The sequence below is a fragment of the Martes martes genome (genome assembly GCF_963455335.1).
Source record: "Martes martes genome assembly, chromosome: 11".
Lineage (NCBI taxonomy): Eukaryota > Metazoa > Chordata > Mammalia > Carnivora > Mustelidae > Martes > Martes martes.
In genome coordinates this window covers 86,122,403-86,138,762 of record NC_137899.1, presented here as the reverse complement: position 1 = coordinate 86,138,762, position 16,360 = coordinate 86,122,403, and the positions used below count along the sequence as shown (strand labels likewise).

At 41.5% G+C, this 16,360-nt stretch overlaps 1 protein-coding gene across 1 annotated transcript in view; it reads left to right on the top strand.

Moving 5' to 3' along the window:
• Positions 1–16,360, top strand: part of UBE2H (ubiquitin conjugating enzyme E2 H) — a 103,614-nt gene that overhangs the window by 80,994 nt on the left and 6,260 nt on the right. Inside the window, exon 6 of the mRNA XM_080818907.1 lies at positions 13,560–13,688. Within this exon, the coding sequence (XP_080675033.1) occupies positions 13,560–13,688 (129 nt within the window). The remainder of the gene's footprint in view (positions 1–13,559; positions 13,689–16,360) is intronic.

Sequence of the window (16,360 nt, the reverse complement as noted above, 5' to 3'; positions counted from 1 at the left end):
TCCAGCTGCAGGCAGTCTCTGCACACTCCTGCATTTTATATCCCTTTTTTTGTGGCCCACTTTTGCTTTGTACCTGTGTGTGTTGTTCATGCCTTTTTGTGCCACTAGATGATTTCCTGCTACAGGGGTCACTGGGGCACATGTGTGATTGGTCTGTATGTCCCAACACTTCCTTATACAGCACCTTGTACCCATGTGTGGTGAAAGAATGGGAGGTGCACATAATGAACAGCTGCCCAGAGGTCCAAGGAGATCACTGTAGGCAGGGCTTAACCAGAGGTGACCTTTCTTACCGAAAAGTGGGAAGACATCTTACTCCAGCCATAATCTGCAAGGTACCTTGCCAGACATGCCTGTACTAGGTGCATCAGACTCATGGCAGAAGGCTGGTCACCGGCAGCACACGGTTAATCTTTTTTTTTTTTTTTTTGCTTTGTTTTGCTTTTTTCTCCTGTTCTCCCATTCGAAAATTATTTCCTCTGCGTAGAGTTGCCGTCCCTGGTCTTTGTATGGCTGGGCTCCTTCTTTTCTCCCCTCAGACATCTCTCAGAGAAGCCTCCTTTCCTAGATACCCCATGTAAAACAGCATTTCTCCATAGCATAGCACTCTGTTTTAAAAATCTGTCTTTAAAACCAGCACTTATTGTTTATCTTGTCTTACTAGATTGTAAGCTCCACAAGAACAGGGACTCGTGTGTGTGTGTGTGTGTGTGTGTGTGTGTGTGTGTGTGTGTGTGTACACACTGGTATACAAGTGCCCAAACAGTGCATGGTGTACATAAGGGTTCAGATATTTGTTGAGCTAGTGACTGAATTAATCATGCCTCATATTGTTAAACATGAGAATTTTAGGGATATGACGGCTTATAAGGAGATGAGGCAACAAGAAGGAACATATACTCTGAGGTTAGTTAAATGGGTTCCTTTTAAGATTTTTTTTTTTTTTTGGTAAAAATGTCTCATGGCAGGCTGCCTGGAATAGCTGATGTAATGATGTATTTTCTTAAACTGCATTCACATTTTGGAAATGTACATAACAATACTGCGAGCTGGTTCCAATTACAGTAAAATAAATTGGACTCAACTAATTCTTTTACTGTTGACCAGAAAAGCTTTGTGGAAGAGATTTGCTGATTCTCAAGTACTTCACATCTCAGAAACAGATTTTTTAAAATAACAGCTTATTGAATTATAACTCATACACGTGAAACTCACCCATTTAAAGCATGTAATTTGATAGTTTTTAAGCAAACTCAGTTGTATATAAGCATTACCACATTTTCATCATAGATTTTCTTCACCTTAAAAAAAAAAAAAATCCCTTAGGGGCGCCTGGGTAGCTCAGTTGGTTAAGTGGTTCAGGTCATGATCCCGGAATCCCAGGATTGGGTCCCGCATCGGGCTCCCAGCTCCATGGGGAGTCTGCTTCTCCCTCTGACCTTCTCCCCTCTCGTGCTCTCTCTCTCTCAAATAAATAAAATCTTAAAAAAAAAAAAAATCCCTTAGCTGTCACCCCCGAAGCCCCCAACCCTAGGCAATGACTGATCTACTTTTTGTCCTTATAGATTTGCCTATTCTGGAATTTTTAAAATGGTGGAATATATAATACGTGGTCTCTTGTGACTGATTTTTTTCAGTTCACGTCATGTTTTCAGGATTGATCACGTTGTAGTGTGAATCAGTACTTCATACCTTGTATGACCAGATAATACTGCATTTTACAGCTATCACATTTTTATCCATTTGTCAGATGATGGACAATTGGGTCGTTTCTACCTTCTGACTTTTCTGAATAGTTTGTATGTGGACATAACGTTTTCATTTCTCTTGGGTGTCTGCCTAGGGGCAGAATTGTTGGGTGACATGGTAACTCTCTGGTCAGCCATTTGAGGAACTGACAGACTATTTTCCAAAGTGGTTGTACCATTTTACTTTACTTCCATTGGCTGTATGAGGTTCAGAACAGAACTTGAAAGCAGAAGCCCAACATGACTTAAGATTTCATCACATCTGTAGAATGTTAGGAAAGCTTTCCTTTGTAAAGCACTTAGTAACAAGGATTAAATCACATTGGTCAAAGTGAACTTCTATTTCCCTATTACATGTGTATGAGTTAACCATTCAGTGTTCCATAATATGTAAACATGGACAAGACTAACATGCAGGTAAGTGCAGGAACCCAAGAAGGAGTATTATTAGAGTGTAGTCAAAAATACACTTATGGGCCACCTGGGTGACTCAGTCAGTTAAGCGGCTAACTCTTGACCCCAGGGTCTTGAGTTCAAGCCCCATATTACTCAGCATGGGAGAATTGTTCTGACACTTTGCTCAAACCCAAACTACTACTCAAGAAAATTCATTTTTGTTCATGGAAAGTTTTAGAACAGGTAATTATAATTGATATAAAAGTACACAGAAATGGTTGGTACAGATGACCTTGAAGTTTCTTTCAGACTTCCCTGATCCTGAGATGGAAACTGAATTTTTACTGCGAACTGCTAAAGCCTCTGGCATTGAAAGTTAATCTATAATTGGTGAATTTATTGGAGTCATTCAGTTTTCTGCTGTGATTCTTCAGAGAATCTTAGTTCTGAGGACAAAAAACCGAATTGAATATAAAACAACTAATAGGAGAAAGTCGGCGTGTTAACACAAATACTCAACTGAAAACCAAAAGGCTTAGCCTGGCAACCAAAACTTGTTTCAACACCTCTACTATATAATATGGTAAGGAGCAGGGAATTACTTGTGAAATTTCCTGCAATTAACTTGGCCCCAAGGCATGTACTCTGCAATGGATGTACATAGTTTTTGGGTAGCAGCAATTCCCAGTTGAAACTTCAGATGTATACTTACCATAACCTGCTATTAATCAGTGTCCCTGTTTGTGGCAGCTTTAGTCCTCTAGTCCCCCAACTCATTGCTTTTATTCTCATTTTGTTTTCCTTTGCGAAAGTGTCCATGTAGTTTGTTATTCAGAAGCTTAGAATTGGTATGATTGTAGTGTAATCACCCAGTAATTTTCAATTTTATATTATTTAACCTTGCAAGAGAGCTAATTAGAGTGGGTAATATGGTTAATTTTGTAAAGATGCTTATCATCATATGAAATTATTGAATATGATATAATACTAATATTGTTACTGTTGTGACCTTAAAAGGAAAGTAGCAGATGCCACCCCAAATTTGATTTATTTTCATTTCCTGTATGATAGCATCTTTTTCTTTCTTTCTTTGTTTTCTTTTTTCTTTTCTTTTCATTTTTTTTTGCATCCCTTCCTGCTCTTCCAGACAGCAATGATAAAAGCTCTGCAAAACTTAAAATGCAGCCAGGGGGATCTGGATATTAGTTTCAGAAACAACTCTAATTTTAAAGCTTGATGGAAGGAAAGTTCATTAAGCCGCAGGTAGCTTTTTAAGCGTCCCTACTATTTTCCAGTTTCCCTTTTTACTTCCAAATATATTTTATCCATAGTTGTCTTTTCTACTTAGACTCCTGGAAGCTCTCATACTTCCACTGCAGTACACCTTTCATTTCTCTCCCACCCTTCTGGGCCATGCATCCTTCACCCCTGTAAATTGTGTTTCTCTCCTATTTAATTTTACTCATTTTTCAACTGACTTGGTAGATGACTTATTTTGTGGATTAAGTTGTGGACAAGTAAGGTCAGAAACAATTTTCTTATAAAATTGGGCAGTTTACAGTTTTATTCTTTCTCACCTTTAGGGTTGCTAGCCAGTGGACTGGATACTCCTCTTACTTTGCTGGTGAGAAAAATCAACATTTGGGAAATTACTTCCCCTAGAGTCATCTGGGGAGTCAGTCACAGACAAAATGAAGTTGACTACAACAAAGGGAATGGTTCAGAGACTTTGAGATTAAAATTAGACAAGAAATAAAAATTTCTTTTACTAGGCATTTAGAAAATTTTAAACCATCAATTTATTTAATTGTACTATACTGTGGGCTAGTGAATTTAAGCTTTCTCATGTTGGAAATATTTACTCTATTCCTCTTTTCAGTCAGGTAGCCTGTGAATCTTTCCGAACAATTAAAACTCTGGCTAAAGGTAACTGTGTCTTAATATAGTGCTTTACGTTCCACTAGGGATTGCTAACTGTGTTCCTAGCCATTTTAGTGCAGTTACACAGACAGGAGATACATGGGTTTGTCTACATGGGTGGTTGATTGGCCAACAACTACCGTCTGAGAACAGGCTAGAGAACTCAGTATTGATCTGTGCATGTTGGAATCATGAACATCATCCTGCCTTCAAAACAGCTGGATGTCCTTGCAGCTCTCCTAGACAGAGGCCAGGTGGAGCAGATTCTCAGCACTATGGGGGAAATGTCAGCTGTAGGAAATAAAGGTAACTTGCTCAGTCTGGGGTTTGATGGCCTCCACAGTACTTAGCTAGCTCCATAGTCCACCAGCTCTGTCAGTCTGCTTGGAGGTACTCAGATGCGGTGTTTGGCCTAAGAGTTTAATTAGCTGTACGCAGAAAAACAGGGTCCTCCTAGGTTAAACAACTACATTCACGTTCACCGGTGGTCAGCATGAGGCTCATGGAGCGGTCCGGGCTTCGTGATGGAGGTGTAGATGAGCCAGGCTGTGACCTTGAAAGACAGCCACAGCGCTGTTCTACCTTCTTGGGGGCCGTAGTTTGAGGGCTCAGTTGTGAGGGTGTGCATTTGTTTTGTTTCCGTTTGCTTGTGATCAATCACTGTGTACAGGTGAAGTCTTTGCCATGTGTGGCCACTTACCTTGTAATTGCATGAAGTATCTTTTTTGATGTTAAAGACAAACTAAATTATTGTCTAGTAAGTAAAAACTTTAATAGGAGTTTTAGTATGACTGTAAGAGTACCAGCTGGCTCATTGTACATTAACTGCCCTTATTTCTGGAAAGTTAATAACAAATCCCATTACTGTGTTTCAGCTGGCAGTCTTCTGAGGGGAGCAGGGTCATACCAGGTCTGAATTAGGACGAATGGCCTTTAAAGAGCATCCGAGGGGGGGTGGGGGTGTGTGAGACCAACAAGACGGCAAGGGAAATGGCTTTGGGAAACAGGAGCCTGTGTTCTTCATTCTCATCTCTGTGCAGCAGTCATTTTGCTCTGCAGACCTCTACAGGTTATGTGCTTCAGGGGAGGGAGTTGTAGCGGATGGGCAACGACTTAAGTCTGGTGGAGTGCTTTAAAATGTTCCAGGATCCGTAACGACAACACCTCTGGTTGGTGGCCTGGTGATCTGGCCCTTAGCGGAACAGATCTGGTATTCCTCCAGGTTTTAGTGCCCTATGTCTTTGACCTTGCCCTTTCCAACATACAACAAAAATGCCTGTGTTTACCTTGAAATTCTTAAAAATCGTAATGCTACCCCTAGTGAGATTAAATCTTATCAATCATATTGCAAAAATTCTTTGTTTACTAATTCCTACTAATTGCACGCCCCCTCCTCCTTTTTTTTTTTTTTTTTTTTGGTGCGAGGAGGGAGGTGTGTTTTGTTTTTTTGCTTGCATGACCCTCTTCATAAGATCTTATTCTGTCTTTAAAAGATCCTCGTGGGGGGTGCTTGGGTGTCTCAGCCAATTAAGCATTTGACTCTTGATCTTGGCTCAGGTCTTGATCTGAGGGTTGTGAGTTCAGGCCCCACGTTGGGCTCCACACTGGGCATGGAGCCTCCTTATAAAAAATAAAAGATCCCCTTGGACTAACCTGAGAACACTTACAAATCTGATGAATTCAGACCTCATATATTTTATCCACACAGAAACACAGAAGACCCTCTCAGATAAGTAATTGGATACATTGTTGAATTTATCTCCCAGCAGATTAGTGGCTTGATACATTATTCCATTAGCAGCATGTCAGCCTTCAGTAAACTAAATATGGCGTGGCAAGCCTTGTGGCCAGCTGGTTCTGTGCCACAGGACCACAGGAAGTCTTTGTGGTGGTCTGCTTCTGCTCACCACGTGTGTGCCCTCAAAGCAGCTATAGGATTAGGCTTTCCTCATTGAACAGTGGGTTCGAGTTAGTTATTTTAGAGAATGTGATTTTTATTTTCAAAGCCATTTCTTTTTGCAAGTCCACCTACCTGTCTGAGGGCATTCCTCCTGACCAGCTTTTTTGCAGATTTCTCAAGATGTCTGTCACCTTTTAGAGCCCCTGCTTACCAAGTCCTTCTTGGTCACACGAAATGCCGTTCTTCAGGTTGAAGAAATACACGTTTCTGACTCCTTGTTTGTGAGGGTAGAATTTCACTTTTTTAGTGTTCACAGACTGTAAATAGGAGAAATTTTTAAAGCCAGTATTAATATTCCAGCTTCTTAGGAGCTAGTAAAAGAGTGGAAAAGTAAACATCTGTTAGTTAACCAAAATTTATATTAAATAACTAAAGGAAATCTGGAAATTTCATTTGCTGTTTCAGTCTTATAAAAATTTGACTACATGTATATTCATATGGGTTTTTTATACATCTAATAGGTAACTCCCCCCCAAAAAAAGAAAAAAAGCTGAATGAATGAAGTGGAATTTCATGGTTCATTTTATTTGAATACATATTGTAAATTTATGACTTGCTTAGCATTTCATGATGGATTAAGTTGCTTATAAGGTGAGCAAAAGTCAGTGGAGTTTTGAAAGGTCAGCTGCTGATTTTTCTCTAATAAATGAAGGATATGGATAACATGGTTAATTCTCAAGTGATCTCAACTATTTAGCTAGTAGCTTTGACCATAATGGCCCAAAGTCCATGGACAGAGATGATCTGTGTAAGTCCTAGAGAATCATTAGCTCCAGACCACTAGAATTAACAATTTGTGATTTTCCCTAATTACGAGTAGGACTTCTGTTTAATTTTTTAAAAGAATTTGTTTTAAGATTTTATTTATTTACTTGACAGACAGTGAGAGAGGGAACACAAGCAGGGGGAGTGGGAAAGGGAGAAGCAGGCTTTCTGCTGAGCAAAGAACCTCAGGACCCCCGGGATTGTGACCCAAGCGGAAGGCAGGCGCTTAATGACTGAGCCACCCAGGCACCCCTGAGTAGGACTTTCATTTCCTTCCTCTCAGCCCTGCTCCCTGTTGAATTACAGAACACATAATACCTTGAGTTGTGGCTGGCGCAGTGAATCTCGACTTGAGAAGCCAGGGGTGCTCCGTCAGACAGGAGGGGACCAGTGAACTATAAGTTTGTTTGGATAGCATGCTTCTGGAATATGAAGAGTTTTGAAGGAAAACAAGAGGAACTTGCTGTTGATGGGCAGTGACCTGAGAGATTGTTTTAAGGAAGCTTCCTCTGATTACAGAGGCAAGAGTGTGGAGCCTGGAAGGCTGGGCCCTGATCGGAGGTGGATTGGTACATTGGGCCTGGTTGCATGCCAGGGAAGACAGAAGAGGAACTAGAGGCATTTTGTTAGGACAGGCAGTGAGTCTGGAAAACCAACTGAGTAATGGAATAAAGGAGAAAGCCTAATCAAAGTCCTTCCAGAGGTTGGGAGCCTGCGACAAGGGTGTTGGAGTCTGTCTAGATATCAGGAGGAAAGTGTTTCAAATTTAACAAGACCAGAAATAAAAAGGACCAGTTAGAAAGATTTGGTAGTTATCAGCATAGACTTCTTTAAAATTGTAAGATGATGAGCTTCCCAGAGTAAGAGTATATGAAACTTCCTGCTTACATTACCAACACCACAGAATTCACACCGCTGTGCAAGGCAGGAACCCAGGGCATTGGGGCATCTGGGGGAGTGGGATAGGTGGCTTTGATGACTCGGCCTCTAGCCATGACTACTGTGTGATGGTGGTTTCTAAGTTACAGCATTTTGGGTGTTAAGTCTGGAAAACAGATGAATATTATGCAAGTTAAAGTCTCTGGGGCGAATGCTGGCATGGTAATTATAGGTCCTGGTAGGGCGGGCTACATCAAGCTCGGGGCATCCGTAGGGCTTTAACCTGAAAGGTAGCAGCATGCTCTACCAAAATTCCCACTCTAACACTCACAGGAAATAGAGGAAGAAGAAATAATATGGTCAGTGGTTTATAAACAGCCCAGAATAAAACATGATCTGTGATTCATCCCCTCCTGTCTTTTTTCCTTTAAGCCATGTACCATCTTTTTGTGAGTCACCTGGAGTAGGGTGGCTTTACTTTAAGAATTGGTGCATTTTTTTTTCCATTGTGACTCATTTTAATTAACATGTATTCTTTGAGGGATACAGGTAGCTGAACTTTCTACTCTAAGAAAGTGACTTTTTTTTTTTTTTTGAATATTTGAGCCTAGTCCTTTGATGACATATGAAGCCTACTTTATAGTCCTTTTTGGTAATGTGTTAATTCTCCCGTGTAAGGAACTGCAGTATTATACTTCTCTTTTTTGCAGATGAAGAAATTGAGATGCAGGGAGGAAAAGACCTGCCCAAGGTCAAAGAGCAAGTCAGTGGAGGGCCTGAGATTAGACTTGCGGTCTTCTAGGTTTCCCATCTGTTGTTTACCACTTTCGCTGGAAACAGTTCAGTCTAATGGAATTTGCTCTGCCCGATGTCTGCAGTGTGTTAGATGATCTCTCTCGCTGCCTCTTATACTCCAGAGCAGCCCGTTAAAGCTCCTTGAAAATGGATCCACTTTCTTCTACCTTCCATTTGGAGTACCTCCACATGGAGGAAGTGAGGGTGACAGCAGAGTGCAGGAAGGAGCTGAAAGGCTCGGGGCGTGGCCCCCCTACAGCTGCCTGAGCAGCTTAGTTCAGAGCCCTGAACCTTTTCAGAGAACCCGCACGCCAATAGCTGTCTTCCCGTTTGTTCCGGGTAGGGGTGTGCAGGGTAGGTAGCATTTCCTGGCTGTGCAGCTGTGCACACACACGTATGCCAGTCTGTCCTGAGCCAGAGGCCATGGTGTAGGTAATGAGGCCTCAGTGTGCAGGGTTTGGAAAAACTCCACAGGTAATTTTGATGGACAAAACATCGAGGATCTAGACTAACTAGGAACCACTGCTCTGGACTGAAGGGGGTAAATCGTGCTGCTTTTGATGAGAGATCAGTATGATTTGGTGTTTTTAAAAATTAAATATGAATATAAATTATTAGTTTAAGCGCCTAAACTGAAGAATGAGTGTTGTAATATTGTTAATATTAATACTGTAAGATCAGGCTGAAGAATCGCGTCTTAATGGACTGCATTTTTATAAGTGCTGATTTAGTCCAAAGCAAAAGTAAGAGCTGTTTGCTCGTCATAAACCATACTTCTCAGGGATCTTTGGACTTCCTTTAAAAATTAAGGTAGCCAGTAATGGAACCAGCTGACTGTAATCTTGAGATTGTGGTGTTCTATGTGTCTGGTTCTCTCCCTTTCAAAAAGTGGACAATTAATATTTTTTAAAAAGACTTTTAAAGTGAGAGATTTTGATATTTTATTACCATTATTAATAATTCTAGGGGGAAAACCCCCTAATTTTATAATGGAGTTTTCCAAAGGTAAGTATCTTCATTTCACTTCCAGTTTACAGTTTAGGTTTCTTCTTCTTCTTCTTTTTTTTTAACATTTTTAAACATTTTTTTAAACATTTCATTTATTAGAGAGAGCACAAGCAGGGGAAGGAGCACAGTGAGAGGGAGAAGCAGACTCCCCACTGAGGTTAGGGAGCCTAACGTGGGACTCGATCCCAGGACCCCAAGATCATGACCTGAGCCAAAGGCAGATGCTTAACTGAGTGAGCCACCCAGGCACCCCAGTTTAGATTTCTTCTGTCAACACTTACCTTGAAAGAAGATTTTTATCTGTAACTTTGGAGAGATGTTTCCTTGGAGAGGACCCTCTCAGTAGTAATCACTCTGTTAGCCACTCCCAGGGCTGTGTTACCTGTTTTAAAAATGGCCGTGGCAGAACACCTGCCTGGCTGGCTTAGTTAAGTGTCTGCCTTTGGCTCAGGTCATGTTCCTCAGGGTCCTGGGATCGAGCCCCATGTTGGGCTCCCTGTTCAGCATGGAGTCTGCCTCTCCCTTTGCCGCCCACTCCCATTCTGTCTCTCTTTCAAATAAATAAATAAAATATAAAAATAAAAAATAAAACGGCCATAGCCACAACACCCTGGTCTTCAAATGCTGTCCTCTTCACCCAGAACCTGGGCTGTGTACTTTTTCTGCTCTACTGTTTTACAGGCGTGACTCAGCACATCTGTAAAATGGATCAGAAGTGTGTTAATGCAGGAAGACAAACATAGGAAGGTAGAACAAATAATTGAGGGTTCTTTACTTTTGGGGAACAAATACCTAGGCAGGGTCACTTCTGGTAGCTTAAAAAACTTAAAAGTAGTGGGGAAAAGGTATAAAAATCCCTTCTTGGAACACAGAAAACACCTAGTTATAAAGCATGTCATCTGCTGTATTTCTCAAGTCCTCAAGCACTTCTGAACATTACTTAAAGAGAATAAAACCCACACTTCGGGGGGTGTGTGTGTGTGTGTGTGTGTGTATTTTAAAGGTTTTTGTTGTTTGATAGGAATATTAATCAGCTAATGTTTCTGAGTAGCCCCTGATATGACAGGAGAATGCCCAGGTCACCATGTGTGGGTGTCTGTGAGGCCGTGGGCTACTTTCTGTGGTTTAGCTCCTTGAAAGTAAGCACATGACCCCTGCGAAGTATCAGACAGAGCCAGAGCCACCGAAATCCCTTAACATTCTCTGCTTAGAGATCATTCTGTGGGCCTTGAACTTGAGAGTAGGGAAGACTGTGCACGGGGTGGGGTTGGGGTGGCCATCTGTGAGGATATGCAGTTTTAATGCCAAGATGTGGGTAGCTTGTGCCTTCATGAAAGTTTCGACACTGCTCATTTCATCTGTTGACAGAGGCAGCATGGTGGATAAGCCTAGGATTGAAACGCAGTTACCTAACCTCTCTGTGCCTCAGTTTCCACCATATGCAAAATGGAGATAGTAATGGCACCAAGGTCATTGGCTATAGTGAAACTGAGTGTGCACATAAAGTACTCAAAGAGGCCTGGCTTGGAGGGAGGGCTTTGTAAGTGCAGGCTGCTGCTGCTCCCGTTCCTGTTAGTGTTGTTAGTGCTGGTGTCAGTCTTGTTAACTCTTCCCTGCTCCCAGATCATACTGAGTTTGTAAAACTTCCACACCCTTGTTTCTTTCCTTCTGAATGTATTTACCTTGATTTTTTTTTAGACTTAATGTTTTACTGAAATATTTCAAACATATGCAAAAGTAGAAAGGACATATTCATGGGAAAATGCTATTTTTAAAGGTAAAAAAAAGCAAAGTGTCACTTGATGTGTGAAAAGGAGAAGTCGCAAGCATATTGCCTTGAGATAACTTTTTAAATATCCTTATGCACATGTATTGTACATAGTTACAATTCTAGAGAACATACCATTTTAAGGACTTTATCCCCCAACATCAGAGTATGTGTTTTTTTCCGACTCTTTAGCGTTTTGAGTAATTTTCATTGGTTTTGTACCATGAATAATTACTGGTTTGTTGAATATGTTGCTTCCTTTTTTAAAAAAATTTTTAAGTATAATGTCAGTGAAAATCTTACTACAGGTGACGGGGGTTATCTTGGAAGATTATTTTTGTTCTGTTTTTTTGATTAGGAATCTCTCCATTTATTTCCTGGCACGTGGGAATCTTACTAAGACATGGTTCTTTGGGAAGTTAGCCTTAGGAAGGTGAAATAGCTCCAGTCCATGTTATAATACCAAGTCTCTGTTACTTGATGCTTAAGGTAAACCTCTGTGTCTGCACCTGGTGCGTGGGAACAGGTGACGTTACTGTCTAGACCGGTGCTGTCCAATATGGGATCTACTAGCCATGTGTACTTACTTAAATGTAAGTTAGAATGAAATAAAATGAAAATTTTAGTCACACAGTCACACGAGCCATAGCGCGTCCATAGGCACATGTGGCCAGCAGCTGCCATATTGGACAGTGCCGATGCAGAACATTCTCATCATGCGGAAAGTTCCATTAAACAGTGCAGCTCTAGCTTATTCTCCAGCTGCGCACCCTGACCGTTAGGGAAGCCTTACACTGACGAGGAAGAGCTGTTACTCATGGGGTTTTCTAAAGCAGAGGATGGCACACGTTTGCCTGGTTTTGTATATAAAGTTTGATTGGAACACAGTCACACCCGTTTTGTTTTCCCATTATCTGTGAGTGCTGCTGTGCTACGGTGGCAAAGCTAGGTGTTGAGTTGTTAAAAGAGAGTCCAAACCTGGCCCACAAGGTCTAAAGTATTTATTCTGGCCCTCTATGAAAAAGTTTATCAACCCCTTTTACCCAGACCAGGATTTCTTAACCTCAGTACTGTTGAATTTTGGCCCAGGTAATTATTTGTTGTAAAGGGCTGTCCTGTGCATTGTAGGGTGTTTAGCCGCGTCCCTGCTTCTCTCCGGGAGGGCTGCTAGCACCACCCATTCCCCCTCCACCCTCCAGGTGTGACAACCAAAAATCTCTCCAGACATCACAGGATGTCTGCCGGGGAGCAAAACCATGACTCCCTGAGAACCACAGTGATGTGACGTGAGCAGACATTCACTTAGAAGACTGCATCAGAGTGCTCGCTGTAAAGGGGTAAAAATACAGTAAAAGTGCAGAATAAATGTTAGGAGTGGTTCTTACGCTGCTGTGCTTTAGCATTCCCCCCAGAAACGGAAATTTTTCCATAAAACATGATAGAGCAACTGAAGGAGGGCAGAGAGCTGGAGGCACTAAGATTCCCCAGTTGACTGCTGAGGGCCAAATGGAACGGACGTTACCACATCTCTGAAGTGATGGGAATGTGTAGTTTATTTTACAGGTTTGCAAGGCCCATTTCCTTTATAAAGCACTATGTGGCTGCAAAGTTCTTGCTGACTTTGCCGTGTGTGAAATGTTATCGCTGTATACCCAGCACCTTGTGCTACATCTGGCAAGAAGGAGCTAATATGTGTGTATTAAAATGATTATTAATAAATTCAGTAAATTGGTGCTTCTCTGTCTCATGATTATCTATGATTTTAAGTGGCCTATGTAGGTTCCTACCTTCATTAGCCAGAAGAATAAAAAAACTGGTTCTATTTACCTCCATTAAAGGTGATGAGAATTGAATTAAACATCAAGGCCTATAAAACTTATTTTGAGATCTGGCACTTGAATACTTTCCAGAGTGGGAATTTTCAAAGCTGCAGAAAAAGGCAATATTAAGAGATAACTACTCGTTTTGTAAGACTGTAGAGTGCTGTAGAGTTTTGGGGCATGCATTTTAATTAATGTCTGTAGTATTCCTGAATTCTTGGTTTAGAACATAGAGTGAATTAGAATTGGGATAGTTGCCTTTGGAAGTGAATATCAGGCACACCTTTATCTGATTCTTCAAAGCAAAATTAAATTTTAAGTTTTAAAATTGATACTGAGAAGTATATGTGCTAGAGCTCACATGTAACAGAGCACACTATTATGGAAAACATCCATGTGGCTGATTATTTCGGAAGATGAGCAGTGTTGACTACTGAACTCGTGAGTTTTAGGTGACTTGTTTTTTTCCGTACATGACATATTTCTGTTTGTTTTTTCAGATCTTACCAATATATTTGAGTCCTTCCTGCCCCAGTTGTTGGCCTATCCCAACCCCATAGATCCTCTCAATGGTGATGCTGCAGCAATGTACCTCCACCGACCAGAAGAATACAAGCAGAAAATTAAAGGTAAGAAAGCAAATAGTTTAACCTAGACACAGAAAAACTTAACATGTATTGGGCTTTAAATGCCTTTTAAGATCATTAAATGCCTTTCTTAGCTAATAATAATTTTTCTCAGGCCTTAAAAGTGACTGCTGTCTGTGGGCTGGAGCAGAACTCACTAGCCCCTGTAGTTCCAAGGGGTCATCCACACCTTGGGAAGGCTGAAGGTCCCAGCAAGGAAGACGAGAAGGATTGAGAAAGAGCAAAAGGAAAGATGAGAAAGTGGGGGAGTGGGGGACACTTGTTGGGTGTGGTGAAAATCCCCATGGACCCCTGTCCAGAAGAACCGCGGCCTTCATTTGCTTCCTCTTGTCTTGTAGAATTAGAAAATTGGGACTCAAGAATGAAGTAGTAAATGAAAGGCATAATCTCCCATTTGTTTACAGACAGTATCATCCTGGCCCGTCAGGAAAGCTGTTAACTTTAGAAGTTGGGAAATGCCAGATTTATCCTTATACTTTTTTTATATTGTATCATTTTACCTGTTGAATTAAGAATATCCAGCTGGTTTCTTTTCCTAGCCCCATACTGATTTTCTTTCACTTTGGAAAGTTTACATCTGGGCGCATTTCTTGTCTGCTGCAGATAGCTGGCCCTAGGGCCCAGTTTTCTAGTAAAACTTGAAATGTGCTGTGCTAGGTAGAAATGTGCTCGTGGTAGGAGCGCTCATTTGCTCATCCTTTACGATCTAGAATCCTCTTTTCTCACTCTGAAAGTTACCTGCTGATGGGACATGAAGTTCATTAAAATGAACTTGTGGTTTTGAAAGAACATCTGTAACCTCACACCGGTTTACTGGTGTTCATTTTTTACCTCTCCATGTGCTTGAGAACCTTCATAGTGAAAAGTCTAGATAAGTTCCACCAGAAAGGAAAGGAATTCCAAGTCCATGAAAGTAGGTCTGCTCTCTTTACCAGATGGTGGTCATTGTTACCTAATTGTTAGCATGACTTGCCTGAAGATTGTCAGCTTCTGCCAATTGTGTGGCCCCTCTGAGGTCCGTTTGCAAGAGGTGCCAGTAGAAATAATTTACAAGAGCCTGGAATATACATGTCTTCACTCTTAACTGTGCAGGCATGAGAGAGGCGCATCTGAGGCTTCCCTTTGGTTTTCTTGCTCTTCTCTGATTCCTGTAGGGTACTGTTTGGTACTTCTGTTGAGATAAATAAATGTACTCCAGTTAATTTACTTGGGTTTCAGGTGTTCTTGGAAATTAATATCTAATTTATGTAGCAGAATATCTGCATAGCCAAACATGTATTTCAAGAGGAAAGAAAGCAGTCCATTTCCACCAGATGAAATTCTGTTATGAGACTGTATTAAACTTGGGACACAGGAATCCCTTAACAGTGTCTGCAGCCCACAGACATCTCGCTATGGAGGTATTTCTATAGTTCTTACATTCATTATGCCTCAACAATTTAGCACTATTCCTGTTCTAGTACATATCTGCTATAGTACCAGTTACAGAAGGAATCCAATCTACATTTTTATTTTAGAATGGCAAGCTCTAGCTTAGAGAATTTTTGCTTTCTGAAATGTCAGTGTCGGCTATCATTTTTGTCTTCCTGAGTAATGAAAATCAGGACTGTAAGAACTATCCTGATGGCTTAGATGTGCCCTCCCAGCCCCCAGCCAGGGGGCTTGTCCTCCCAGTTCTCCCCTGCCTCCCAGCACTGGGTTTTCCTCTACACCCAGCCTGTTGGAGGCATTTCCCGTTCAGAAGCTTTTGTCTGCTCCTGTGGACCTCTTTAGGAGTCCTGCTCTTGATTTCCTGTCATTTTCAAACTTCTCACTTCCTTGCCCTAAACCCCTGCTGGTTCGTTTTCCCTCCTCTTCTGATAATCTGTGACCCCCATGTCTCCCTAATCATGTGCACCCTGCTCAAGACATGTTCTCCTGACTTCTCTGCAGCTTTTGTGTTCTGCCCTTTCCCTTCCTGAAAACCTTTCTCATTCCATTCCCAGACATGGTCATTGTCTTAAGCCTCAGGTCATTGAGCCCTCCCTCACCCCCCTCGCCACTTGGGGAGCTGATTCGCCCCTCACTGCTTTAGGTGATTCCCTCCAGGTAGGTGATTTCCAAAAACATGTCTAGATGGGACCTCTCTCCCAGGCTGCTGCCAGGAGACATTTCTCTGCCTAGCCTCACAGGTCAGCGTGTGTAACTTTTCTTACCATGGATTTTGTCAGCATTCACATTTTATCATGTAGATAGGAGCTGCCTGTAGGGGGAGCACCAGGAAACTGTCTAAAGATACACACTTCCGCATCTCAGCCTGCCATTCACGGCTCTCTCTCACTGTGTGTGATCTCCACCTTCACCTTCATTCCTGAATGTAGCAATATGTGACCATCACATTGGATGAGTTTCAGATACTCAGCTATATTCCATAGGGAAAGTGTCAAGCTAAAAAAAACCCAGAGAATAACTTAACCATATACTCACCATCCAACTACAGTAAGACAAACTGTACATTTTGCCTTATTTGCTTCAGATACAAATGTAGTTCTTGGCCTTGTGTTTTGACATCCTGGCCATGTCCTTCTCCCTTGTGCTTTTTTTTTAGTATTATTTTTAAGATTTTTTGAGAGCACACAAGCAGGGGAAGCAACAGGCAGAGGGAGAAGGAGAAG